Source organism: Gavialis gangeticus, unplaced genomic scaffold (assembly GCF_001723915.1).
Source record: "Gavialis gangeticus isolate Ggan-Ray unplaced genomic scaffold, GavGan_comp1, whole genome shotgun sequence".
In the NCBI taxonomy this organism is placed as follows: Eukaryota; Metazoa; Chordata; order Crocodylia; family Gavialidae; genus Gavialis; species Gavialis gangeticus.
This window is the reverse complement of record NW_017729033.1, coordinates 46492601-46520027: the sequence shown is the minus strand read 5'-3', so window position 1 is coordinate 46520027 and position 27427 is coordinate 46492601. Positions and strand designations below refer to the sequence as shown.

The following is a 27427-nucleotide window of genomic DNA, read 5'->3' as shown; positions in this document are numbered from 1 at the left end:
GTCCCTGCACAAGAAAACGGAGATGAAGAATTGGTTAAAGAGTTCCGCTTTCTCCACTGGCACAACCACCAGATTGCCCAGCATACTTTGCAGAGGCCCCACATTACCCGGTGCCTTCTTCATCCTCCCTATATATTTGAAAAAGGACTTTTTATTATCCTTGATCTTGGACGCTAGTCCTAGCTCTATGTCCGCCTTAGCTTTCCTGACAGCCCCCTTACAGGCCCGAGCAGAGGAGGTATACTCCTCTTTGGAGATAGCACCCCCCTTCCACTGGGTATACGCCGCCTTTTTGGCAAGCAGGCATTCCCGGATGCCCTTGGTGAGCCAGGGGGGCTTTCGGGCACTCTTGCCCCCCTAAAACTGAGCAAATTTTCCACAAAGCTTTTCTAACAAACCAACCATTATTAAAACGTCCATTATTAAAGCCCTATTAACAATGCCCCAAACCTATCTGAAATATTGTACCCAAGACAGCTATTCATACCTCTCACTGTTTTCCATGCTTCTTAAAAATGACAACCTCAAGAGAGAGCCAAACACACTGCAGTAAGATATGCAAGCAATAAGTGATATACCCAGCTCTGTCCTAAAGCCATAATATAGATGTTATTATTAATTTCAGAATTCGTGGACAGTTAATGATATCACTACGGTGTTCCCCATTTTAAAACCTAGAGAAACAGTGTGATTTTTCATTTAGTCTTTTAACAGCTGCTAAACATTTGTATTTGAAAGGCAATTTCTATAAGGAATTAGACCAGGGCTCACAGAACTGAACAAATCTCTGTGCAAACCATAAAATGAGGAAAGTGGGGCAAAAAGGTTAAGCAACCTGCCTAGAACCAAACAGCAAGCAAGGAGGAGGCAGAACTCATAAGTACTCAACTCCCAATACAGCTCTAACTCCCAGATCATGCCAACTCTTTCTTGAATCCTATGTTTGGCCATAGCTATGATGCTAACATGCCTAAGAGATGGGAAGGGAGGAAGAGGGGTATTGTTGAGAGGAAGTAATCATATGATCATATGAAAAAGATGCAGACCAATCCTAATCACTTGTTAGGATGCCATATGCCAACATGATTGACAATAGCAACTATACAATGCATTAACACCGCTGCCTTCATCATTTTCTGTTTCTTTACATATCTTTGCTCACATTCATTTACTGCATGAGGCAGCAATTTTCTTAGCAGCAATACAACATGCTTTTGTGCCATTAACATCAGTGTTTCCAGTGCAACCCGATTCCTTTCTGGACAAAAGCGTAAGCTGGATGGTGCTACTCAATAGGAAGAAAGGAATGAGACCAAGACACTAGGTCAAAAGCACTTAGAACAGTTCACTTTTGAATCACGAAGTGTGCACAGAGAAGCAGACGTGACATGGTATAGTATTACCTTGTACACACAACAGGACTTCTAGTAGAATTTGAACAGTGGTGCCAGAAGAAAACACCAGTATAAAAGACGTAACTGCCACTAGTATACATCCCAATACCAAGAACACAAAGGAAACTAAACTGAGTAATGAAAGCCTTAAGCAACTCTGATCTCATACATTCAATAGTTTAATATTACAAAGTATAGCTGTTTCCTCTTCCAGAGAATGAAGGGTTTACAAGACTGTATTAGTCCCATCTGGAATGGAATTCAATGTTATGTAATGCATCCGCAGCCATGCTTGGCGCGCACGCATTTCCACTGTCTGGATATTTAAAACCTGAGATTGCCAATGATCAAGAATGTGCAATGGAAACATAATATCTCTTTATGGTATGCAGTTATTCCCAGTTGCTGAAAGAACATCTGTTGTGCAATGCTAACCCAAAATAAATAGCCCATCATAAATAGCGATATGTAGCCAGCCCCCATCCTTATCCACTGACGAAGAAAACTCCAAACTTGAAGTCACGTTTTCCCTTCAACAGAGAAGAGAAGAACTAAAGCAAGACAGATGAGAACTCATATTTACAAAAATAGAACACTACTTTAATTCACAGTTTCAAGGTCAGATTCCCCCCGCGAAGTTGGCCATACAACCAGCCATGGTGGTAAAGAATGCCCACCTCCATCTGCCCCTAGCTAAAAGAGTTTGGTTCCGATAGGATTAGACATCATTCAGCAACTCTGATCCACACACTTTTGAGCTCTAGGCCTAAGTGTTTCAACTCCCTAGGGGGAACTACATGGAGATGTTTACGGAGGAGTTCCCTAATTAGCTCCTCAGTTAAACATCAGCATTTAGAAGAGCCATTCGGCAACAGTAAACTAATTAACTCTACCTCAGGATAGTAGTGACAGATACAAGTACTATCCTGTGGCAGAGTACTTCACTCCACCACTACACCCAAGTAGACAAAGACCCTATAGCAGCAATGCTCAACCTTTCCAGTGTATGCCCTGGATAAGGCCCACAAACTGCCTCTGTGTGCCACATCTGACTTGCAAACTGCCCCTGTGGGCTACATGACATGCCCAAGGCTACAAACCAACTCTGTACATTGGGTCTGGGGCCTCAGACTAGCTCAATCCATCCCACAGGGCTGTCATCCAGTTTGTAGAGCTCCAACTAGGTTGAAAAATTCAGCGACAGGGGAGCAGTGGCAGCATTAATTATGACAGGGCATATGTGTGTACACAGAGGCACACACAGTTAACACTGAGTGCAACAGAAATAATTAAGGGAAAAACGAATTATTAAGATGTTACATTTATCACAAAGTACAAATCCAAGAAAATCCGTTAAGGTTACATACCTGACTGTTTGGATATGGACACTTAAGAAAAACAACTATTTTTCTTCAGGAAGAGCATAAAGATGAGGAAAAACCTGAAGTAGCTTTTACAGTCAAATTTAAATTAAAAATTGGGAATTATGGAATACTGCAACATCTTACAATATGTGTGTATACACGTGCATAAATATACTTCAATGCTAAAAGCATAATGCTTGCATATCGTTCTTTACTGCTTATTGATCTAAAATATCTATCTTCTTACTCAAATCTTGAAAAAAAAAAAAAAGCAGCCATTTCTCAGAATCACATCAGAGCAAGGCTCGGAGAGACCCCACAAGGTCATCTAGTCCAGTCCCCTATTCGAGGCAGGAACATCCTCAGCTAAATCACCCCAGCCTATTGTCTGCCTAACCAGATGTTGAAAATTTCTAAGAATGGAGATTCCGTAACTTCTCTACGTAGCCTGTTCCAATGCTTCACCACCCTCATAACAGAAATTTCCACCAATCTCCAACCTAAAATTCCCTCTGCTGCAGCTTGAAGATGTTGCTTCTAGCCCTGTCCACTATAGCCACAGAGAATAATCTTTTTCACCTTCTCTTTAATAATCCATCAAGTATTTTGAAGATTTATCAAATCCACCCTCAACAGTCTCTTCTTCAGATTAAGTAACTCTAGTTCTTTAGCCCTTATTCATAAACCTCATCTCCCAGGCCTCTGATCTCTCAATAGAGAGAAACTTTAAAACAGTAAGTTAGTTCTTTACATCACAAACCAATTATATTTAAAAAAACAAAAACAAAAAGAGAATACATTTGTCTTCCCATATTAGGAAATGGGTCACAAAAGTTTAAAAAGAGTTTAAGATGACTAATTTAAACCTCATACCAAGTTTTACAATGAAAGTCGCATACAGATGATGCAATAAAGCTAGTACAAACTGTCTGAAGCATTTACTTACATTAGAACTCCCTGGTTTCATTTACATAAAACTGAGCCCAAAATGAATAAGTAGCTGAAATTAACAAAAAGTTTACAGGTTAACCAGTAAACAAAAGGTACCATGAAGTACCACTAGTCATCTGATGCCAATATTTGCACTACTTTTTTCAAGATCAACTTTACTTGGCTTTTTTTTTTTTTATAATGGTTTCATAGTTTCTAGGGTCGGAAGGGACCTGAGCAGATCATCTAGTCCGACCCCCTGCCATGGCAGGAAGAGCACTGGGGTCAAATGACCCCAATAAGGTGGTCATCCAACCTCCTCTTAAAAACCCCCAGGGTGGGAGCCTGCACCACCTCACATGGAAGCTGGTTCCAGACCCTAGCCACCCTGACCGTGAAGTAGCGCCTCCTGATGTCCAACTTAAACCTTCCCTCCGCCAGCTTGTGACCATTGTTCCTGGTCACTCCTTGCGGCGCTCGGGGGAACAGGGACTCCCCCAGCGCCTGCTGATCCCCCCTAACCAGTTTATAACAGGCCACAAGATCCCCCCTCAGCCTTCTCTTTTGAAGGCTGAACAGGTTCAGGTCCCGCAACCTTTCCTCATAGGACCTACCCTGCTGTCCCTTGATCATACGAGTGGCCCTCCTCTGGACCCTCTCGATGCTGTCCACATCTCTCTTGAAGTGCGGCGCCCAGAACTGGACGCAGTACTCCAACTGCGGCCTGACCAGTGCCGCATAGAGGGGGAGGATCACCTCCTTGGACCTGCTCGAGATGCATCTGTGGATGCACGACAAGGTGCAGTTGGCCTTCCTAGCCGCCTCCCCACATTCAGGTTAGGCCACCTGAAAACCATGGCATGGATCTTGAAAACTTTACTTACCTTCAGAGGTCTTCCAGCGTTTCCACAGATCCTCAACCGTGATATGTTTGTCTTCTCTATGCAGATGACTATGTTTATTAGTTGCATCCTTATATTTCATATCTTCCCTGATAAACTGAGAAGAAAGCACAAATATTAGGTTTTGACATTAATGAGGAAACAGCATCAATTTCCTAACAGGGAAATCTGGAAGTGAATCATCTGACAGAATAGCTTTATTGCTTCTGGTCTGTGAAAAGGCACACTTTGGGCAAGCCCCTGAAGCAGTCAACCTAAAAAATAGAATTCACCATTCTTACAAAATGTACATTGCCAATTCATCATGAAGAAACAAAATCACATTTGTGAGACTGGCTGGTAAACTAAAGATATAACTGGAGGATCATCTGTCTTGGATCTTGTCCTGACCAACAGGGGAGAATTGGTAGAGGCTCTGAAGGGGATGGGAAACATGGGAGGAATTAATGATAGAATTCATAATCATGTGCCAGAGAAAGCATGAGGTCAGCAGAACTAACTGTGCAAACAGAAGCAACAATTTCCACCCGATATGGCCACAGAAAGCAGTTTATAGCTGTGACCAAACGTAAGTGCACAGCAGCAGACAGCTTCAAAAAATGGCCAACTGGTTAAAAATCTGACCCCTCATTGCATGAGGTATCAGATAAAGACGTTTCAAAATGTAGTGTCTTCTGTAACTTGTGTCAGGGCTGCCTCCAAGTCTGTCGCTGTTTTCAGGATGGGAGGGGGGAAAGGCAGTGGGGGGAGTTCAGTCTGGGGTTTTTTTAGTCCCTCCTAGAAGGTGTGGCCGGTGTATTGCCCCTCCTCCCTGCCCCGAGGTGGGGGGGGGGGGCAATTCAGCCACCCCACCCTTCAGCACTAGCTGGAGACCCCTCCACTGCCTTTCCCCCTCCCATTCTGAAAAGAACGAGCACTGGCAGAGAGCCTGGCCATTGCTATGGGAACCTGACTGCAGGCTGCTGCCAGAAGTTAGATTCCTCTCACCCCTGGAACCAACAGTGAACTTCTGTCTGATCCAGGGTAACATTGCAACTCAGAACACTTTGCACAAATCATTCTGAGCTACAGCTGGAAGCTGCCCTTCTTCCTGCACCCTAAGATACTAGATTTCAAAAATGCCAAGTTCAACCTACTCAAGGAGATGATCGGCATGGTGCCATGGGATGAGAAACTGAAGGATAAAGGCACCCTGGAGAGCTGGAAGCTTCTGAAGGGCATGGTATTGGAAAACCAACAAGAAACTGTTCTGACATGATGGAAGCAATAGAATGGTAACAGATCAATGTGGCTTCAAAAGGAGGTTCCAGAATGCCTCCAATGCAAAAGGAAAGCAAGAAGGCAATGAAAGATGGGTGGGTGACTAAGGAAGCATGCCAGAAAATAGCAAGAACCTACAGGGACAAAAAGCAGGAAGGCAGAAGTAAAAAGTGCACTGCACCTGGCAAGGGACGTTAATGACAATTAGAAAAGCTTCTGTAATCATGCTGCCCAGAAAAGAAAGACTAAGGAAGCTGCAGGTCCACTGTTAACTAGCCAGAATGTGCTGCTAAGAGAAGATGCACAGAAGCAAAGAAGGTAGAGCTACTCAACAGCTACTTTGCCTCAGTCTTCACAAAAAAGTTAAGCTGTAACCAGACACCCAATAAGGTATATTTGGATAATGAAGGGGACAAGCTGAGGGATGAGAGAACAAGGGAAACAGGGAGCTTTCGATGTGTTTGAATTAATTTAAAAATCAGCAGGGTCTGATAGCTTCATTCCAGGTACTGAAGAAACTGGCATGGGAGGAGATCTCCGAGTCCTTGGCAATGACCTTCGTGAAGTCATGGGAAATTGGCAAGGTACAAGAGGAATGGAAAAGGGCCAGTGTAGTGCCCCTACTTGAAAAGGCAAAAAGGAGGACCCAGGGAACTACAAAAAGGTTAGCCTCATACCTCAATACTCAGGGTGTTACTGGATCATATAATAGGAAAGTCCATTTGCAAGCATCTGGAGGAAAGGTTCATCCAAGCAGCCAGCATGGATTTGCTAAGAACAAATTGTGTCAAACAAACTCTATCTCCTTCTGACAAGAAAACTAGCTGGGTGGACGAAGGGTATGTAATGGATTCAGTCTATATGGACTGCAGCAAGGCTTTTGACAAGGCCCCACATGACTGTCTCACATACAGATTGGAGAAGGGTGAGCTAGACAAACCTACTACAAGGGGGATAGACAACTAGCTTAGTAACTGCTAGCAAAGGGTAATTATAAATGGATCCATGTCTGAATGGCAGAAGGTTGAGTGGAGTGACACAGGGGTCTGTTCTGGGCCCAGAGCTGCTCAATGTATTTATTAATAATCTGGATGCTGGACAGAGAGCTTCTTCAGGACATACGCCACAAAATGAAAATGGGAAGGATTGTGAATATTCATAGATTCATAGACATTAGGGCTGGAAGGGACCTTGGAAGATCATCGAGTCCAGCCTCCTGCCCAAAGGGCAGGAAGTCAGCAGGGGTCATAGGATCCCAGCAAGATAGACATCCAAAATGTTTCTTGAAGGCATTCAAAGTAGGAGCTTGAACCACCACCTCTGGTGGCAGTCTATTCCAAACCTTGGGGAACAAAAGCACAATTCAGGAGGATCCTGATGGATTGGAAACCTGGATTGGAACTTACAGGATGAAGTTCAATGCTGGTAAATAGAAGGTACTATACTTCAGAAAGAATCATCAAAAAGATAAATACAAAATGGGTGGAACCTGGCTGGATGGCACCACTTCAGAGAAGGATCTGGGAGTCTTAGTGGATCACAGATTTAGTACGTGTCTGCAGCGTGATATACCTGCTTAAAAGGCAAATGCAGTTTTGGAATGCATCAACAGAAGCGTTAGCTGCAAGACATGAAAGGCGATAGTGCCTCTACTCAGCACTGGTTAGGCTTCATCTAAAGCTTCTGGTACCTAAAATTTTGGTTATTGTGTACCCCCTTCCAGATTTACCAGCTGCCCGTGTACCCTTACCAGCATACATTTTATATTTTAAACCCCTAAAATGCCAATTTTTATAATGAAAATTAAATCCACAATTACACAATTTCTCCCACTTACCCCCCAGAGATGTCTTGTGTACCTCTGGGGTACAAGTACCAGTTTGGAAACCCCTGATCTACAGTACTATGTGCAGTTTTAGGCTTCACATTATAAGAAGGACATGGAGAAGTCAGATAGGGTCTAGAGGCAGGCAACAAAAATGATAATGGGCTTGGAAGGCAAGTCATGCAAGGACAGGATGAAGGAATTAGGCATGTTAACCTTGCGTAAAAGGTGCTTGAGGGGACATGATAGCAGTCCTTCTAGTATCTGTACGACTGCCAGAAAGAAGAGGGACAAACAACACATTTTGTCTTAATGTAGAGAACAGGAGGCAAATCAATGGCTTGAACCCGCAGCAAAGTAGGTTAAGAATGGATATTCAGAAAACTCATTCATGGTTAATGCACACTGCCTAAGGAAACTGTGGAATCTCCATCATCGGAGGTACTCATGAAGGTGGTGGACAACCAATGGCTGGGGATGATCTACGTGCATCTAAGCTTATGTTCTACTACAGATATTTCTCATGCTTCTGGATTTTGCTGGTTGCCACATGGAATCGGGAAGGAATTTTTTTCTCTTGCTGCTGCATGTATAAGGTACATGTGGGCGAAGGGGGGGTATAAGGTGTGTGTGGGGGCAAAGTGGGGAGGGGGTCTTCCCCAGAGGCATCAGGGGTTGGTTGGCTATAGCCAAGGCTGGGGATTTTGACTAGGGTGTGCCAGTGCTACTGCTAGGACTTAAAGATAGAGGTTCCTTGCTAGAGGGTCTTGCCCCTCCACTCAGGGTCAGACTAATCACCACATTTGAGGTCAGGAAGCTATGTTATCCCATGGTCAGATTGATGCCGACTGGGGGCAGAGGGGGAGGGGAGGCAGGGGAGTTGCCTTCCTCTGTAGTGTGGGACATGGCCTTCTTCCTTGGATGTCTCAAGAACATTTTAACAATCTTCACAACAGCAGGATGTTGGTTGCTGTTGTTTTCTGCTCTGGCAGGTTAGGATGTTATGCCCTGTGGTAGTGGCAGGTTTGACTATGTAGTTTTACTAAGAGGTTACATACTGAATTTAGGTAAAATAAGTTTAGATAGGGATTACCCTGACTCTGGTGGGGAGCTGGACTAGATATCTCTGGAGGTCCCTTCCAACCCTCCTTTTTCTATGATTGTATGGAAAATATAAGCAATATACTCTATAGATAAGAAACTACTCAAGAGTATGCCAAACAAGGTGTACGTCATGCTTCTACACTCTATGTATATTTATGTGACTTCCCTTTCCTGAGGGCAAACCCACATGATGGATTGAAAGTAGAGGGAAAAATAAGTGTACTGCATGCTTTATATATCAGCAATTAGTTACTCTTCTTGAATCCTGATATACCTTTTAAAGAAAGTTGCTAAAGAGGTAGAAGAAAGGTGATGTGAGCTAATTATTGCTAAAGATGTCTGACTATGCAACAAATGGTCACTGTTTCATTAAGTCTAGCTGTTGCTTAATGTAGTATTCATGTCAGCCCTGGTATTTACACTCTTTCCTATGTAGTGATGCTTGATCAATATTGTTACATGTCAAGCCCAGAAATACCAGCAAATGTATCCAACCTGCAGTAGTGTATGGGAAGCCTATTGCAAAATATAACACTTTACATTTCAGAATGCAACTAATATAAGCAGGAGCCTGCATGTACTTTGCCCATTTGTTCCACATTTAGTTTCAATCACAATACTTCAAGGTCCTTCAAAAATACATGTCAAGCACGTTAAAAGACATAGAAATGAGAGGAAAAAAATAAAGGTAGATGACAGTATCAAAATTTAGTAAAAATCTCTGGAGGGTGCAACACACTGTGTTCTTCAGCATGAAGGTGGACCATTGCCACTAAACACCTCAAGTTGCAGGTCAAAGGACTAAGTTAGGAAGGGACTTCCTGTGGAACTGAAGTCAACTGATGCATCTCACTGGAGACAGAAGCAAGCATTGATGCTCACCTTACTACAGGACAACTATGACACTAGAACAATCAAGATCCTCATAGCTCTTCCGCATTTGTTTCAAATTGAATCAGAGCCACCATCCTTGGTTCGCTATTGGCCTACAGTGGTTCACTATTGGCCACTTCTTTCTCTTGCCCATCTAACCCCTTTGGTTGTACAATCCACTTTGTTTGCAAGACACCATTTCCTGAAAGAACCCCTTTCATTCCTATTAGAGTTCCACTCTGCCTATGCCACAGGTAGCAACCTTTTCAAGACACAGCTAGAACAACTCCAGTCTGGCACAGGACGCATGACTTCGGTGGCATGTCAGCAGCAAGGGGGGGAAGTTCACCTGCACCCATGCTGGGGCAGGCAGTTGGGAGCTGCAGCAGCACCACTTCTCTATGCCCCTGCTAAGGTAGCCTCCACCTGGAGGGAAGCTGAACCTATGTTGCTACCACTACTTCTCCCTAGCTGAGGAGTGGATGCAGTGTCCACCTTGCAGTCGCATCTCCTGGGGCCTCTACCTGGGCTACCTCCAGCTGTAGTGCAGGCAAGGCTGGAAGATGCTCACGCCCCAGCTCAGTTACCCACCTAGTTCTGGACCCCAAAGGGCTGGGTTTACAACTCTTTCCAAATGAAAAAGACACATCTTTGTAGCTGCATTTAGCTAACACCAACTGATTCTCAGAAAATGGAGCCTGATATCCTTCACATTTTAACAGATGTGTCACCTTGGCAGCACTTCCCCACTTTTCCCCTTGAACTCCACATGCACAGGACTTTTTTCTTCTTCTAAGGGCAGCAATACAAGTGAAGCGTCACAAAACAGTGCTAAACAGTTCTGGCTAAAGCCCAAATCAAAAATCTTAACTTCAGTTTGTAGCTATAAATTTTCTATTTAATAAGTGGTATATCTAGAAATCAGTAAAAAAAAAAAAGTTTAAACAAATATTAACATACATGTTACTGATTTTAGTGTTATAGAGGCAGAAAGTACTCAACTGAAATTGCATTCAGGTCAGATGCCTCAGCCTGAACCTTTCCTAACTTTACTGATCAAACCTTTGACCCCAAATCTCAAGCTATCTTTCCCTGGCACCTTAGTTTGGAAACCAATGCTTCTACGAGCTTCTTCCTTCCCAGCCTTCTAGTTCCCACCCAAGGATTCTTTCAAACAAGTGCAGGATTTATGACAAAAATGTAATTTGTTCCATTACTAAACAGAAGATGACAGTAAGCTTGCCTTAAATGTGAAAGGTAAGGCTTGTTAAAGATATGATCAATTTTTCATCTGCACAGTGTACTACTGTGGAGGTTAAAGTACTTTACACTTACAGCATGCACTTCCCTGCATCTCCCTTCACTTTTATATTTTGGTAGTTTATTTCTGTCTGTGTGCACTTACTACCACTTACCCACTTTTGGGGTCACTCATAATACATAATCAGTTGACCTAAAAGCAACAAAATGCTACCTGTACATTGCCAAAGTATGATTGATCAAGGAGAGACGGGCAGATATGAAGAACAGTATTAAAACTTCTGTTTAGAAAAACAAGTGGTTTAGAGAGATTATATGCATGTTTTCATATTTTTAATTTAAAAAGGCATCTCCGCTCATTTCGCACGCTATAAAAATACTACTACTTTTTTTTAAATTGACTGTCCCTTTCTGCATCCACCAGTTATCTCAATTTACTGAGATTACACATCCAGCATTAATAGCTATAAAACCTAGGTAGGACTCGACATGGACACTATTTTATAAAGAACAGTAGAAATAAAATAGAAGTCTCTCATATCCTAGCTGTGCAAGGCAGAATGGGCCCCAGTATTACATGATGCTAAACAGCTGCGAGAACAACTGTGAAGAGATTTTTGTGCTACCACTATACACAGGATATCCTCAGTGGGTCTTTTTTTCTTCAGTGCTCAGAAAAGGAAGTTCTGGTTTGCTGCACTCTAATCCCAAGCCAGTTACTAAAAAAACTGAAGCTTTATTCTGCACTGCCTCTTTCATATAAACTTTTACTCCAAACTACTTTATTTGTATTCTTCTCTGGTTATTTAACTCTAATTTGAGGAGTGGAAGGGAGGGAGGGAGGGCAGAAGAAATCTAAGATAACTGCAAGGGGAAGTAATATGTTCTAAGCTTTTATTTGAAATGATACGACAAATGATTGGGTGAAGGGATTTAGTAAAAACTGTGGTGAGACACTGTTAGCCGAAGAGAGGGAAGACAACAGAAACAGGAAACATGCACCATCAGTTAAAGTTCAATGAATTTTTAGAAGAATTTTCAACCAACTTCCACAAAAGAGAATGATACTATAAAGGCTCATTTGGTCTGTGAAAAAGTGGAGCTTTTCACACTTGCTGAAATTCAGGTTTAGAGAGACCTTATAGAAGGAGGTTCCAGTAGACAAACGGGGAAAATTATATTACACATGATGGGGTTTCTTTAATTACAATTTGATTTACTCCCTGTGTTTACAATAAAACAGACTTGTACAGTGTTGCTAACACACAATTAGTGGTGCACTCCTAACTTTACTGATCTCTGCATTTCCGTGCTCAGTGAGTTACTCCCTGGGAAATTCCTTATACCATGGAAGAGGTGACACTTTTTATTTTAACCAACAGTCATAATTTTAGAACTCCTATCCAACTGGGAAAATGTCACATTTCTCTCCAGATCCATTTAGTCCCTATCACTGCAAATGACAAACTCCCACTCAGGGAAAATGCTCTGGTGGCAGCAGCAAGAATGGTTTCCAACTACTGACTTTGTTACAGACACAGTGATAAGTACCTTAAGAATACATAAGAGCATAACAGGAATTAGTAGACTGCTGGACCAGGTGCACTTTCAAAGCATTTCCTTCAGCACCAGTGCCCAATCATCAGGACTGAGAAAGTTAACTAATTTCTTTATTTCTGTGCATTTATATCTACACATACAAGACCTCTCCCATGATCTAGACCAGTGGTCTCCAAACTTTTTTGATCGCACACCCCTATCAGTAAAAAATTTTTGAGCACACACCCTCAATGTATGTATATTTATATTCGCGCGCCCCATCAGTAAAAAATTTTTGAGCATGCACCCCTAATATATGTATATTTATATAAATATAAATATAAATAGAAGTTCTAATATTTTCTTCCTGCACCCCAATGGATCGACTTGCGCACCCCACTTTGGAGACCACTGATCTAGACTACTACTGCAAATCTGCCTGAACATACTAAATCTATCACCCCTCAGGCAGCAACCAGAACTAAAGGTTGAGTCAGCACTACAAGCTTGCGGGATTCCAGAACAACAAAAACACAATAAGCATGAAGTATTCAAGGCTTGGCTCTGCAAGGAGAGAATAGGGAGATTTATCCCTCTCTTCCTGCCATTGAGTGAAGTTGACCTAGCAGTAGAAGCTTCCCTGCCCATTGTTATCATTAGAAATGTCTAACCATGTACTGTTCCTACCACCTCTTACAAGAGTCACTGCAACCATCTGACCCTGCCAGGCACCAAATGACACAGGTGTGAATCCAAGTGATCTAGACATAAAGCAGATCCAGAAGGGGCAAGTAATGGCAAGAAAAGATCATGCAAATCTCTCAGTTTTAATAAGGCCATAGCAGAAAGCTAGGTAAGAACACTTTAGTTACTATGGTATAAAGGGCTTGAAGTTTTAGTAATCTTTCAAGAAAACCATTACGTTCATGGGAAAGTATGGCTAGATGGGACCTCATGAGGTCCACTAGTCCATCCCCCTGAAGCTGGCAGGTTCATCCCTAGTAAACCATCCCATCCAGATATCTATCTAATTTGCTCTTTAAAATTTCCAGGGATGGAGAAGAGTTCACAGCTTCTCTAAGGAGTCTGTTCCAGTACTTGGCAACCTGCATAGCCACGAAGTTCTTCCCATCTCCACTCTAAATTTCCTCTGTTGCAGCTTGAAACCATTACTCCTTGTCCTGTCCTTTATCACCATACAGAAGAGTCTATTTCTATAACCACCCCTCAAATATTTGAAGACTTAACAAATCCCACCTTTGGTCTTCTCTTCTCTAGACCAGTGGTTTTCAACTTATGGTCTGTGGACCCCTGGGGGACTACAGACTCTAAGGGGCCCACAAAAGACGATCAAAAGTATGTGTATTCCCCAGGTCTTTCTCTGCAACACTGCAGCCTAGCCAGTCATTCCTCAGTCTGTATGTGTGATGGCAATTCTTTCATCCCAAGGACACGCTTGTTACATTTTATGTGGTTGATTGTGAACCATTTTTCCACTTTATCCAGGTCATTATGGATCCTTGCCCTACCCTCTAGAGCACAGGTTGTCAACTGGGAGTACTTTGGAAGACCCAAGGGGATACACACAAATGGGGACAGAGTGCTGCCACCCACCACCCCATGCTGCTGCCTCCCAGGGGATGGGTGGGGGGAAAGGAGAGGGTAGTGGCACTCTTCTGCAGGCTGCACAGGTGATGCCCGGCCAGATGGACGTGGAGGGGGGCGCAGGGGAGGGAGGAGTTTGCACGTGGTGGCCGCTGCCACCCACCACTGCCGCCGCTCTGTGTTGTAGCTGCATGCCACCTCCCCTCCTTGCCTCTGTGTCTGCCTGCTAAAAGGTTGAAAACCCCTGCTCTAGAATGTGGGCAACTCCACTCAATTTGGTGTCATCTGCAATAGAAATGGTTCTGTGTCCTCAATTCAAGTTACAGTGGAATTAAGACAAAATACATAGAAAAGTTTAAAGTTTTCTGATCTTCTACAAGTAGAACAAGCTCACCTTTCTTTTCCAAAGACTCTGGCTATTTCATTGCACATTTTTGGTAGGTCATCCTAGTTCGAAGAAGTAAGATAATCTACAGAACCACTATGGCCCATGGAAATAATATATCTGGGCTGGTATCTTGTTTCTGATAAATTGAATACTGTACGTTCTTCCTTCTCAAAGTAGTCCAAAACAACCATAAAATTATAATTATAAATGTTCCTATTCAATGCATGCAATAACATCTCAATTTTCATTTCACTTTTCCTAACACATTTTCAATAGTCTGAAGTTAATACATGCCATCTAGCTTTCCCTAGCTTGTTTTCCAAGTGTAATTTAAACAAAAAGCAAAAAGTTAAGTACATGTTTAAATTCACCATTGCTCAAATGTGTACAAAGATAGCATTACCTTCTAATCCTTCGAGGCTTAGCCTCTAAAAACTGTTGGTTCAAGTGAAAGCCCATTAATGGACAGTTTTTGAAGTGCATACACCTGCATGCAGATACTAACTCCCCTTTTCTTTGTACGTCATGTACTACTAGTTAATTTTGAGACTTTTACTATCAAAATTCTCTTCAGAGGGCACATACTTTGTGACACATAATAAATTGACTTATTGATATTTCAGAATCAGTAAGCTTTTTAAACTTGTATGTTGAACTCTATACCGACAAATATTGTGCATTTTAGGCTCTCTTATTTACAGTCCCCAGCACTGGGTACTTCTATTCTCTTGAAGATGTAAGGCAGAGCATACCTTAAGACCAGCAGCGCTCAACCCATAATTTATGGGTCAAATCTGGCCTCTAGCATCATGTTATCCAGCTGATGGGCCTGTGGCCCTGCACACGAGGTTGGAAGCACAGGGCCCAAACCCAGCCCATGGACTGCCTCTGTATCATTCACCTGACCAGGTGAGCCAAAACCTTTAGCAACATTCTTTCAGATATTAACCAGCCCACAAACTATCAGCATGGACATACTGCAAAAGTTGAACACTACAACATCCATGCCTCTTACAGCTAACAACAGACTTTCCACCAGGGCATGCCACAATTTATCAGTAATTTACATCACCCTAAAACAAAGGTGGCCAGAACTAGCAAATGTTACACTTCACAGGAAAGAGCGATTGACAAGCTTGTGGGATACGTTTCCCCATTTTCAAGTAAGACTATGTCGGTCACTGCTCAGACTAGAACCAATTAGTAGTAAACACAGATCAGAAAAGTGACACAGTTCAATGTAATTGGGAAAGAAAAAGATAAGGATAGTTCCATATCTCTTCCAAGGTGACCCAGGTTTTTTTGTTCATTTTCTAATGTTGGCTGAGCTGTCATTTGCCCGAAGATGCATCCAGTATGTTGAGAAAGGAAAGTACAAAGGATGAGGAATGAAAAAACAATCCACTTCAGGTATTTTGTTTCATTCCTCCCAGTAGTGGGAGATTGAGAGGTACAATTCCATGAGATTTAATACACCACTCAGCTGCCAAAAGAAACTAGTTTTACAACTTTATTACAGAAATGATTCAGTGAACAATTCAGAAGGCTGAATGTTCAGAAAAACCTTTAGTAGGACACTACAAAGTCAGAATGCAGTTCAAACCACACAGTCAGAATCAGTCAACTTAAATGGACTGCACTCTGCAGCCAGCTAGTACTAAAGTGATATCCTCCAACACTGGGAAACATGGAGTGACCAGATCAGAGAAGGCTTTCTCGTCTATACTAAGTATTAATGAGGCCCAGTGCAACCCAAGTGGATATAAGAGAACTTCTATTAGTCACAGTCCAACGAACTGAGGTTATGGTATATGGCAATGTAACCTACCTGCAAACTCCTCAACCTTTAATAGGCAAAATGGTAGAGTGTGTGTAAATTTTCTAATTTTCTTAATGGAAGATTCTCTCAACCAGGTGTACAGCCTTCACTTATGAAGAAACAGAGGTGCACTCTTCAAAGCACATTCTAATATATGCTATACTTCTTTTCACAGTTGCGTGAAGATTCTGTCCCCTTCCTAGCTTTTTGTCCATCCTCAGAAGTGCACTGAGCCCCATTGATTTGGTGGATTGTGAGATGTTACCGAGAGGTAGCACTGATTTTTTCAAAGGATGGGTACAATGCAGAAAACAGCATATGGCTTGATAAATGAAGAGAAAGCATGTTCTAGGGGCAAAGGCAGGGTGGCAGATTTGGAGGAATGCAGATAAATTCTCTCTCTCAACTTTTGGTCTTGTATTTGTTAAACATCTGGAACAACAGGATGCCCATCCCTGGGCACCATAGTAATATGAGGTGATTTTTGCATCTAAATGCCAGATTATCTAAATAAGTTCTGCAAAGAGCTCGTCAAAGCAAACAAATGTAAGGCTTGTGTTTGGGCATCCTGATCCTTTTTCAAACTGATAATCATACTCCAAATAGGAACTTTGACTATCTTCCTGTTACTAAGCAAAATGCAAACTGATGGGAAAAATTTTCATAGTACACATACAATCTGTACTATAGTTACAGACAACCTTACGAATTAAAGCAAAATGCTCTGTTTGCTTGGGATGATACACAAAGGCCAAGTGTTTGGAACCTTTACATTTTTCTGATGAACCAAGATTTAAGAGTTTGTCTGAAAAATGGGGGCACAAAAGAAGAGCACCGCTCCCTCTGACCTCCTTAGAAAAAGTTTCTGTGTTTCCTGGGTCTTGCTAAAGAACTATTTCAGTCATTAGATGCTAAGAAAATGAAATCTGAGCCAGGGAATTTTAGTTGGGCTAATTAAAACCTTTCAGTTCATTTAAAGCTACCCCTACTGAATACTCCATACCTCTGTATCTCTTCAATAGGATTTAAAAATGGACTTGCTCAAGCTCCATACTATTCCAGTTCAGTCCTCCATCACAAAAAGGCAGCTCAGGGTCAAACACTTAAATACTGTTAGGTTATGCATTTTTTTTACAAAATACAAAGGAAGGCAAGGGCAGATTCCTGCTGGTTTATGGAGGACTTGGACATGTCTGCTTACTCATGCAGAAACAGGTATTAGAGATGAACCCCATCTTGTATGGCAGGTAGATTGTGTGCCACTGACATTACAGGAAAAATGCAGAATGTGGAGGTGGGACCGGAAAAAAAACCAGAAGATTAATTTTAGACATGTTACCATGAAACTGCTAGTTTCTAAGAGGACATCACAGACAGAGAAATTTAGGACTGAACAAAGCAAATCTGAAGTCACCAGAACAAAGACAATAGTGGAAAAAGTGCAGGTGGACAAAGTCCTCCAAGGACAGAAAGAACACTTATGGAAGAACAGCATCTTGTAGGAGCCTTTGGTGTGAAGAGGAAGGGAGACCTAAAAGAACATATTAAGGAATGAGCAAAGGCACCAATTCAACAATAACTATTCCATTCTGACACAGCAATCCTTCTATACTACACAAACCTGGGTACCACTGTGACAGTACACACCATACGACACTAACATGTTACATTAACAGAAGGCAGCAGATATGAAAATATAAAACATTTTAAATTTAACATTTTTAAATAGCTACAATTTAAGTATATGAAAGCAATCAAGTTAAGATTCTAACTTTTTGAAGATATACTCCTACAGCAGATGCACACTTTTCCCCCTCTCCAAAATTCCTTCTTGGGTCAAGGCCACATCTGCTAAAACTTCAACATGAAGTTTGGTTTCGTGGCTGTATTGAACAGTGGAGTAAGTTTTAATGTTCCTAGCTGCTGATTCACAGAATCATTACGTGTTTTTAAAGAGATTTTTGTTCACAGCAGGAACTGTTCAAAACAGAAAATAATCTAAGGAAATATGTTACCATGGAGATAGGAACAATAAACAGTGTTCCCAAAGTTCCTTCACACCCACCATGCCAGGATAATCATTAGATGGCCACCTCTAAAAAAACCCAAAACAAACAAAAAACCCGTATTTTCATGTACCATATTTACTTGAATCCAAAATGAGGTATTTTCCCCATTCAACATGGGGAAAAAACGCTCATCTCAGATTCAAGTACAAGATAGAGACAGGTGGCTGATGCAGCTTTGGCTTCAACCCTGAACCAAGCTTGAAGCTGCTGCTCCTGCCCCCCACCTCTGCTCTGTCCTTTCTCCCCCACACTTATGGCTCTGGCCCTAGTTCACCCCGTGACATGGCTCAACAACAGTAGCTGCCATGCTGGCAACCCCACCCCACCCCACCCCACCCCAGCCCCGCTGCCTCCACAACCACTACTGCCCAGCCACATGTGGATGAAACCAGCATGTGCTCCAGGTTGGAGCAGAGCCAGAGCTGCAACTGAAGATAAGCAACAGCGGTTGGGGAGGGGGGAATGGGGCAGGCAGCAGGGTGGGAGGCAAATAGCAGGGGAGCACAGACCCTGGGAAGGGAAGCGGTGTTGGGAAGGCAAGAGGTGTCGGGGGCAGGCAGCATGGAGGGGCAAATGATGAGGGAATGCAGTAAGTGAGCAAGTGGTGGGTGGGGCAGGAAGCAGGGGGTCAAGGAGCAGCGGTCAGGCTATTTCACTGCCTGCTACCTGCGCTCCTGCTGTTGCCTGCCTCTCTACTGCCCCTTTCACCATTGCAGCAGCGTTGGAGAGAAGGCGACAAATTTATGGCAGCCATGCCCCCAGCATCAGATTCTACACATGGAAGAGTATAACAAATTTATAACTCTTCCATGTATTGGGGGTCATCTTAAATTCAGAGTCATTCTGGATTTAGGTAAATACAGTAATAGTAAATTGCAATGTGAAATTTGTGTCTACGCCTGAACCTTTATAACAGTTTCCAAATAGGACCATCAGCGGTTTCTTCTCTGCTCTAAATCATCCCACAGAACAATTCATCTTTGGCACAGCAATCCTAGCCCACTTACGTGCATTCAAGTCATTTGTGCTCTGTATGCAATTGAGATCCCAGTGTTCCTTTGCGCTCTGTGTCCACTAGAAATTATAAGGTTACATGAAAGTTACTTTCACTCTACAGAGCCACTTCACCGTGTTCAAATGATTAAAGCAATGGAAGACAGAACAGATAAACTTGAAAGTTTCTAAAATTGTATTCTGGTATTAGCTAGGGGTCTCATTATGCTAGGGACTACACAGAGAAGATGGTATCTGACATGAAGAGCTAACAATGCCCTGAGGAGAACAGAAGAGAAAGGAATGCAACATATGATCTCATACAAAAAGATTAAACAGGTAATAATTCCAAGTAGCACATTCAATTTTTCAGCATTAGGGAAAAGGTGGGAGGGGGAGAGAAACATTTCTAGTTAGTCTCACATGCCAAACACTATTAATCTAGCACCTGTAACGTAAATCATAAAGCTAGCCCTCCTACTCTCCAGTGGGCATTACGATCTAGTAGAGATTGTAATGATAGTAGAGACTTGGTGGGACTCCTCACATGACTGGAACGTAGCCACAGATGGCTATGCTCTGCACAGAAGGGACCGAGTAGGGAAGACAGGTGGAGGTGCAGGTCTCTATGCAAGGGAGCAGTACACCTCCTTGGAGGCTGACATTGGCTCCAAAGAAAAGCGGCTCGAAACTCTCTGTGTCAAACTACTGGGGGGGAGGGAAGGAGAGAGCATGGTGAGAGAGACCAAACTGCTGGTGTATTCTACAGACCACCAAACCAGAGGGAGGAGCTCAATCTGGTGTTCTCTCGAGAACTGGCAGAGGCTGCGTGAGCATGGGACATGGTCATCATGGGCAACTTCAGTTACCAGACATCTCTTGGGAGGAACACTCAGCTATGTTAGACCAGTCATGTTGCTGCCTGACCTGTATCAAAGAGCTCTACCTGATTCAGGAAGCGCATGGGCTAACCAGAGGTAACGCTCTCCTAGACTTGGTCTTGGTCAAAGGACACGATCTGGTGAGCGACTTGAATATAGAGGGCAGCCTGGACAACAGCGAGCACAAAACCATCATGTTCACTGTCCGTTACAAGGCAGGCAAATCAGCTAGCAGGTTCAAAGTTTTGGACTTCAAAAAAGCGAAGGGCAATAGTAGAGGAAGTACTGTGGGACCAGGGACTGAAGGTGAAAGAAGTGCATGAAGAGTGGTCATTCCTCAAGGACACAATCCTCGAAGCACAGAAGTCTATTTTCATGTAGAGGAAAGGCAGCAGAAGGACTGGTTTAACAGGGATATCATGGTCCTCGTGAAAAAGAAGAAAGAGGCATACAAACAATGGAAGCTTGGGACAGTTCCCAAGGAGGACTATACAACAATGGCCCACACCTGTAGGTTGCAGATTAGAAAGGCTAGGCAGCAACTGAATTTAAACTAGCAACAGAAATGAATCTGATTCAGGAAGCGCATGGACTAACCAGAGGTAATACTCTCCTAGATTTGGTCAAAGGACATGATCTGGTGAGCAACTTGAATATAGAGGGCAGCCTGAGCATCATGTTCACTGTCCATCACAAGGCAGGCAATAGCAGGGTCAAAGTTTTGGACTTCAAAAAAGCGAAGGGGAATAGTAGAGGAAGCGCTGTGGGACCAGGGACCGAAGGTGAAAGGAGTGCATGAAGAGTGGGAGGACAAGGGGGTGGCCACTATCTTGGTTGCTGGCTTCCCTTCATGCCACCCCACCAGCTGGTGTCTTCCCTTTCCAGGGGGCTGCAAGGCAGCGAGAACCACTAGCTCCCACTAGGAAGCCAACATTTTATTTTGATTACTTTTTTTCCCAGTTGATTTCATGGACAGTAAGTAGGCCTCTAGGTATAACAGAACAAAAATGGTGTCTAAACCAGGCTCTATTTTCAGATAGATTTCTATTTTAGATTTGATTTTTTTTTTAATACAACTTTTGCTTATAAGTCTAGGTATAACTTTTCTGCATTTCTTGTTTTTGTGTCAAGTGTGAAACAGTCACTTAACACATTTGAATACATGTACTATAATCAAACTGCTCCCTATTTTTATGTTTATTAATTCAAATAGAGCCTTTCCTCACTCACTCCACAATTTCACACAGCAATCTAAGAACGTTGCTCTAGGAAAACAACTCAGTTAGCCAAAACACTGGTCATTGCCTAACTCAGGGATGCTCAACCTCTAACTCACAGAGCGTTGGACTCCAACCCACGTGGATTCCCAGGTGTTGCAAAATATGGCAGCAGGGGAACAGTGGCGGTCAATACCGCCACCCTCCCCACTGCCAAAATCCCAAGCCTCACATGATGAGTTGGAGCCAGGCGATGAACTTACCCCCCACATGGCCATCTGGGGCAGGCCACGTACCTTTCTATGTATGCAGCCTGATTGGGGCTGGCCTACAGCCCCCTTTTCCCCACAGAGCCAGGCCATACCACCTCCCCCTTGCCCTGTGGGGCTGGGCCATGCTCCCTCCCCCTGCACAGCTGGTTTGGCTATGGGCCACAGCCCTTTCCCCCACAGAGAATGTCAGGTTGAGACTGGGCCACAGCCCCTCCCCTACAGGGCTACATCAGGACTGGGCCATGCAACCTCCACCCCTGCTAAGCTGGGTTTGGACCAGGCCAACGCAAGCCCCCTTTCCCCATATGGCTAGATCAGGGCTAGGCTGCGCCCCCAGATGGGGCTCCACTGCACATGCTCCAAGCACCAGATTGGGTCGCCCAGCTGAATCAGGCACTGCCTATCTGCCCCCACGGAGAAAAAGGTTGGGCACCACTGGTCTAACCTACCATTCTCTACAAGGAATTGTTATATTTACAATTCACCTAAAAAGATTCAATTCTGATGACTAGAAGGATCATAAATAAAACCTAAAATTAAGTACCAATTTCAAAACTCCTCTATTACTTAACAGAATATTTAAGCATGGGTAATAAATAAAAATATTAAAAACAGAAGTAGAAACATGATAGTTGTAGATAGTTAAACTTCTATATACAGGATAAAAGTGAGCTGCTAAGTTAGAACATTACCAAAACTGTGCAGGGAAGAACTACTGCAACTACAAGGCTAACAAAATCATTTCAATCATATGCTAATCAGGATACTATGTTGTCTCACAAAGGAGCAAATACAAACTGTTTTGAAGGAGATACAAGAATTGATGCACAAGGCAGCTATGGAAACACTTGCCCCTTAGAAGCTGCCTTATACCCGGAAGCATGAGACTTTATATCCTTTCCAAAACATATTCAAAACCTTACTATAACAACTCTAGGTATTCTGGTTAGCCATGTAAATAAAATTAAACAACCACACAACAGTCTGTAAAACCATAAACAAGCAAGTGGATGCCGTATTAAAAAAAAAAATCTCATAAGAAGTTATTTTGGAAGGAAGCATTGTATAATTAGGGATTAGTTTTCTAGTTTAAACTGAAAGCTACCACCTAAAGTTATTTTGTAATTCTTTAAATATAAATAAATAAATAGTTATTTAAAGAAGTATGGACCTTATCTTTTTCTTCTTGTTTAACTTAGTGGAGAAAATACATTTCTTGTTCACTCTTAAAACAAGCACAAGAAAGCATGGTTGAGAATATTCTAATGATAATGGATATTCAAATGATTTACCATTCAATAAGCAATACCAGCGTTATTACTTCGAGGCAGATAAAAGTTACTACTAGAGCAAGTAGTAACTCACTGCAATGCAAAACTGTGCCACAAATTTTAAAAACTTCAGCAGTCATTTTTCTAAAGCAAGAAAACAGAATTTATTTAAAAAAAAATATAAAATAGAAACCAAAGTGTAAAGCAATGGATAAAATCATAATAGGAGTTCTGAAAGTGAAAACATACATAGTATGAAACATCGTAAATACATGAACAAAGGATAAGAAAAGTGGTAATTATGCTATTAAATAGTAAATTGCAAACTAGGGCATAACTACATTTTACTGCTTGTACATTTTATATATAAATAGCCTCCGAGTTCCCTTTACAATAACTTAAAAAAACCTCAAAAACAAACGCTCAGGTCTCACGTCCTAACTTCTCTGTTGGGAAAATGGAGGCATTTCAGCCACATTTTAGCAGGATATGAATGGTCATTTTTAAAAGACCTTATAATTCCCATTTGTTGTCAGCACCCAAGCACCTAACTTGAAACCAATGGAAGGGTCTCAGTACTCAGCACCCTTGAAAAATCAGGCACCTGTGCCTTGGTATAAATGTACGTTAGCGCCCAAAATGTAAACATACAGGCAAAACTTAACACAAGTGGAATAAGGAAAGAGAACCAAAATAGTTTTTAACACTTATGCTTCATCTCAGGGACTTAGTGAGGAGACCGTTTTGGATACATTACCCTTTGTGCACTCAGCTTGTGGACTGTGTTGAGTAGTTCTCAAATTGACTCAGCTGCTATAATGCTGGCAAACAGTCACAACCATGTGCAAAGTGCACACAGGCTTAGGCCAGCTTTCTCATTCCCACTTTTAGTAAACACTCAAGAAAAGGAAGATGGGGTAGGGAGGGAGAGAAAAGAAAAAGAAACAGGAAATCTACTTTTTATAACAAGCAGTGCTTCAAATACTGCTTTTAGAAATCATTTAAGATGGTGTCAAACGTAAGTAATGTAGTCTCGCCTGGCAAGTATCTTCCCCTACCCCAAAGTCTGCCTTCCTCCTTTTGACAGATATCCTCCCCTCCTACCCCTTCAACATCCTCTGGAGACAATACTAGAAAATCCTTTCCTGTACAACCATCAAAAGTAATTATTGTAAACATACTGAAACACATCTAACTACCTTGTAACGTCATGGCAATTCTGACCAAAGACATCAGGTATTACACAAAATCCAATGTGTTCTAATACTTGAAAATCCTAAATCATTATATGACCGACTGTGACAACCTTCCAAACATGGAGCTGCTGTAAGTGACAGTCACATTCCTGGATACACCTCTGAAGATACCTTTATAGTAGGGGTCTGCAACCTATGGCCCATGGGCCAAATCCAACCCTTGAAGAGACTGGATCTAGCCTGTAGTAACCCAGGGAATCTGCAGCTTCCTCCAGCCACAGCAGCAGAGGAGGAGCCCTAAGGGTCCTACTGCCCACCGATTTCATTTATTCTCTCTGCTGCAGTAGAGGCAGCAGCCCTAGGGTCCTGGCACTTGCCTTTTCTCACTATTCCCTTTGCAGCGTCTGCTGATTGCCAGGGAGGTGCAGAGAGTGCAGCCCACACAGGAACTGAGTCATATGCAGTAGCAAAAGGTTGACAATCCCTATTCTAGGATGCATGCTGCAGCTTGCACCTGTCATAAACACAATCAGAGTTAAACAAGACTTGGATCAGCCAGTGATGCTACTCAGAAACTTACGGGTAGCCAATATTTTATTATGATGGTACCTGAAAAAGTTAAGGAACAGCCAGAGAGAGGTCAGTGGAACTACTCATAGGAAAACTTTATACTGAAGGCGAAAGAAATCCCTTCCTCCCCAGAAGACATGACACTCAGTTAAAGGAGAAACAAAACCAAATTCCACTACCTTCAAATATGTAAGAAAACTGATATATATGTTCTTGGGGATACCAAAGTTGCTATAAGCCTGTGTTCTGGAATTACTTTTAGCTTCATCAGCAGTCAGACACAAAAGCTTGCACAGAACGTGAGGTTTGCTTCTTGACTACCCAAGCCACTATGCTCAAGACAGAAGAACCTAAACAGTGGAGCAACCTTGAACTAATTTGAAAATACATAATGTATATGCTCATCAGGATGCATACAAGACTAACTAAAAGGAAATAAAAAAAAAAGAGACACTCCCTGTTGCACCCTTGGAGTTCCCAGCCTCCAAAGATTTAATTTCAAAAAAGCTGCTGAATTAAAGAAAAACAGAAGTCTTGGCTTGAAAGTTTTATAATACCTGACATTGTTACAAGGGAATGCTTTCCCAATCTTAATGCACTTCCAGTACTCTACCTGTGCCAAACAGCTGAAAGAGTGCTATTGTTTATGCAGGCTTTGCAGTATTTAGTGCTTGGCTACTGCAGAGCCACCAGAGGGAGTAGCAGTTAACTTCCAGAAGATGTTTCCACAACTCTGCAGAGAACATAAGCAATGCCGGCACAAAGGAGGAAACAAGCATTCTGAGACAGACCTTCAGGTGAACACACAGAATCCAATCATTTTTAAAAAATGCTACAAAATCTTCCATTCTGAAATGGCCTTTTGAGTTCCATTATAAAGTGATTTCCTTTGTTTGACAAGTAGATAAGGATTTAAAGGTGGGGAAAAAATCTAGTTTAGCTTGAAAAGCTGTTGAATAATTAGAATAAGTATTTGACTGTATCTCTTTAAATCAGAAATGGCATACTACCAGGCAAAAGACTTTTGAAAAGCTTTATTAAGTTAATTTACTTCCTGCATCTCTAGAAATTAACATAATTCATTAAGTGTGACTATTCATATTTAAATCAGAATGTTATTCATATGTAAACCTCCTTCTTGTTTGTTCGCTTATGTTATCCACACTGTCTGTGCATCTTCTATGTCACAAATCTAAAGACAAGACTCATAACTGCATAGTAAATCAAAGGGTGCTTAGGGCTAGGAAGGAGAAAGACGAAGTGCTTTCACTCATAATTACAGAAAAGTATTCATAATAAAGTAAATGGGCCAGCACACTTTCTTTTGTTTAAAATATTTTCATTTCAAAATTGGCTCTGATGTAGAAGTTATCCTTTAGGAAAGAATCAGCAGTGTCTTAAAACAGCTCTGATTCAAGAAGCAAGAATCAGCTTCACCTCAGTCCCCAGAAAAAATCATGGAGCAGGTCCTTAAAGAATCCATTTCTAAGTACTTGGAGGAGAAAAAAAAGTGGTTAGGAACAGTCAGCATGGATTCACCAAGGGCAAGTCATGCCCAGCCAACCTGAATGCCTTCTATGATGAGATGACTGGCTCTGTGGATGCGGGGAAAGCAATGGACAATAATATACCTTGACTTTAGCAAGGCATTTAATACAATCTCCCGCAGCATTCTTGCAAGCAAGCTCAGGAAGTGTGGGTAGAATGAATGGACTGTAAGGTGGACAGAAAGCTAGCTGGATTATGGGGCTCAACAGGTACCAATCAATGGCTCAATGTCTAGCTCACAGCCGGTATCAAGCGGAGTGCCCTAGGGGTCAGTCCTGGGGCCAGGTTTGTTCAATATCTCCATTAACAATCTGGAAGATGAGATGGATGGCACCCTCAGCAATTTTGCAGCTGACACCAAGCTGGGGGGTATAGTAAATACACCAGAGGGTAGAGCTAGGATTCAGTGACAAACGGGAGGATTGGGCCAAAATAAGTCTGATGAAGTTCAACAAAGACAAGTGCAAAGTCCTGGACTTAGGACAGAAGAATCGTATGCACCGCTATAGCTTGGGGACTGACTGGGTAAGCAGCAGCTCTGCTGAAAAGGACCTGGAAGTTACAGTGGATAATACACCGGATGAGTCAGCAGGGTGCCCTTGTTGCCAAGAAGGCTAACCACATACTGGGCTGCATTAGTATGAGTGTTGCCAGAAGATTAAGGGAAGTAATTACTGCGCTCTACTCTGCACTGGTGAGGCCACATCAGGAGTACTATATCCAGTTTTGGGTCCCCCACTACAGAAAGGACGTGGACCAACTGGAGAGAGTCCAGCAGAGGGCTACAAAATGGTGAGGGGGTTGCGGGACATGACTTCTGAGGAGAGGCTGAGGGAACTGGGTTTAGTTAGCCCACAGAAGAGAAGACCGACAGGGGTGGGGATTTGATAGCAGCCTTTAATTACCTAAAAAGGGGTTCCAAAGAGGATGAAGCTGGACTGTTCACAATGGTGGCAGATGACAGAACAAGGAACAATGGTCTCAAGTTGCAGCAAGGGAGGTTTAGGTTGGATATTAGGAAAAACTCTCTCACTAGGAAGGTGGTGAAGCACTATAACAAGTTACCTAGAGAGGTCGTGGAATCTCCATTCTTGGAGATTTTTAAGGTTCAACAAAGCTTTGGCTGGGATGTTCTAGTTAGTGGGTC

General features: G+C 42.4%; 1 protein-coding gene across 1 annotated transcript in view; it reads right to left on the bottom strand.

The window, feature by feature from the left end:
* The window catches only part of STIM2 (stromal interaction molecule 2), a 95535-nt gene that overhangs the window by 32506 nt on the left and 35602 nt on the right, over positions 1-27427 (bottom strand). Inside the window, exon 4 of the mRNA XM_019525826.1 lies at positions 4573-4687. Within this exon, the coding sequence (XP_019381371.1) occupies positions 4573-4687 (115 nt within the window). The remainder of the gene's footprint in view (positions 1-4572; positions 4688-27427) is intronic.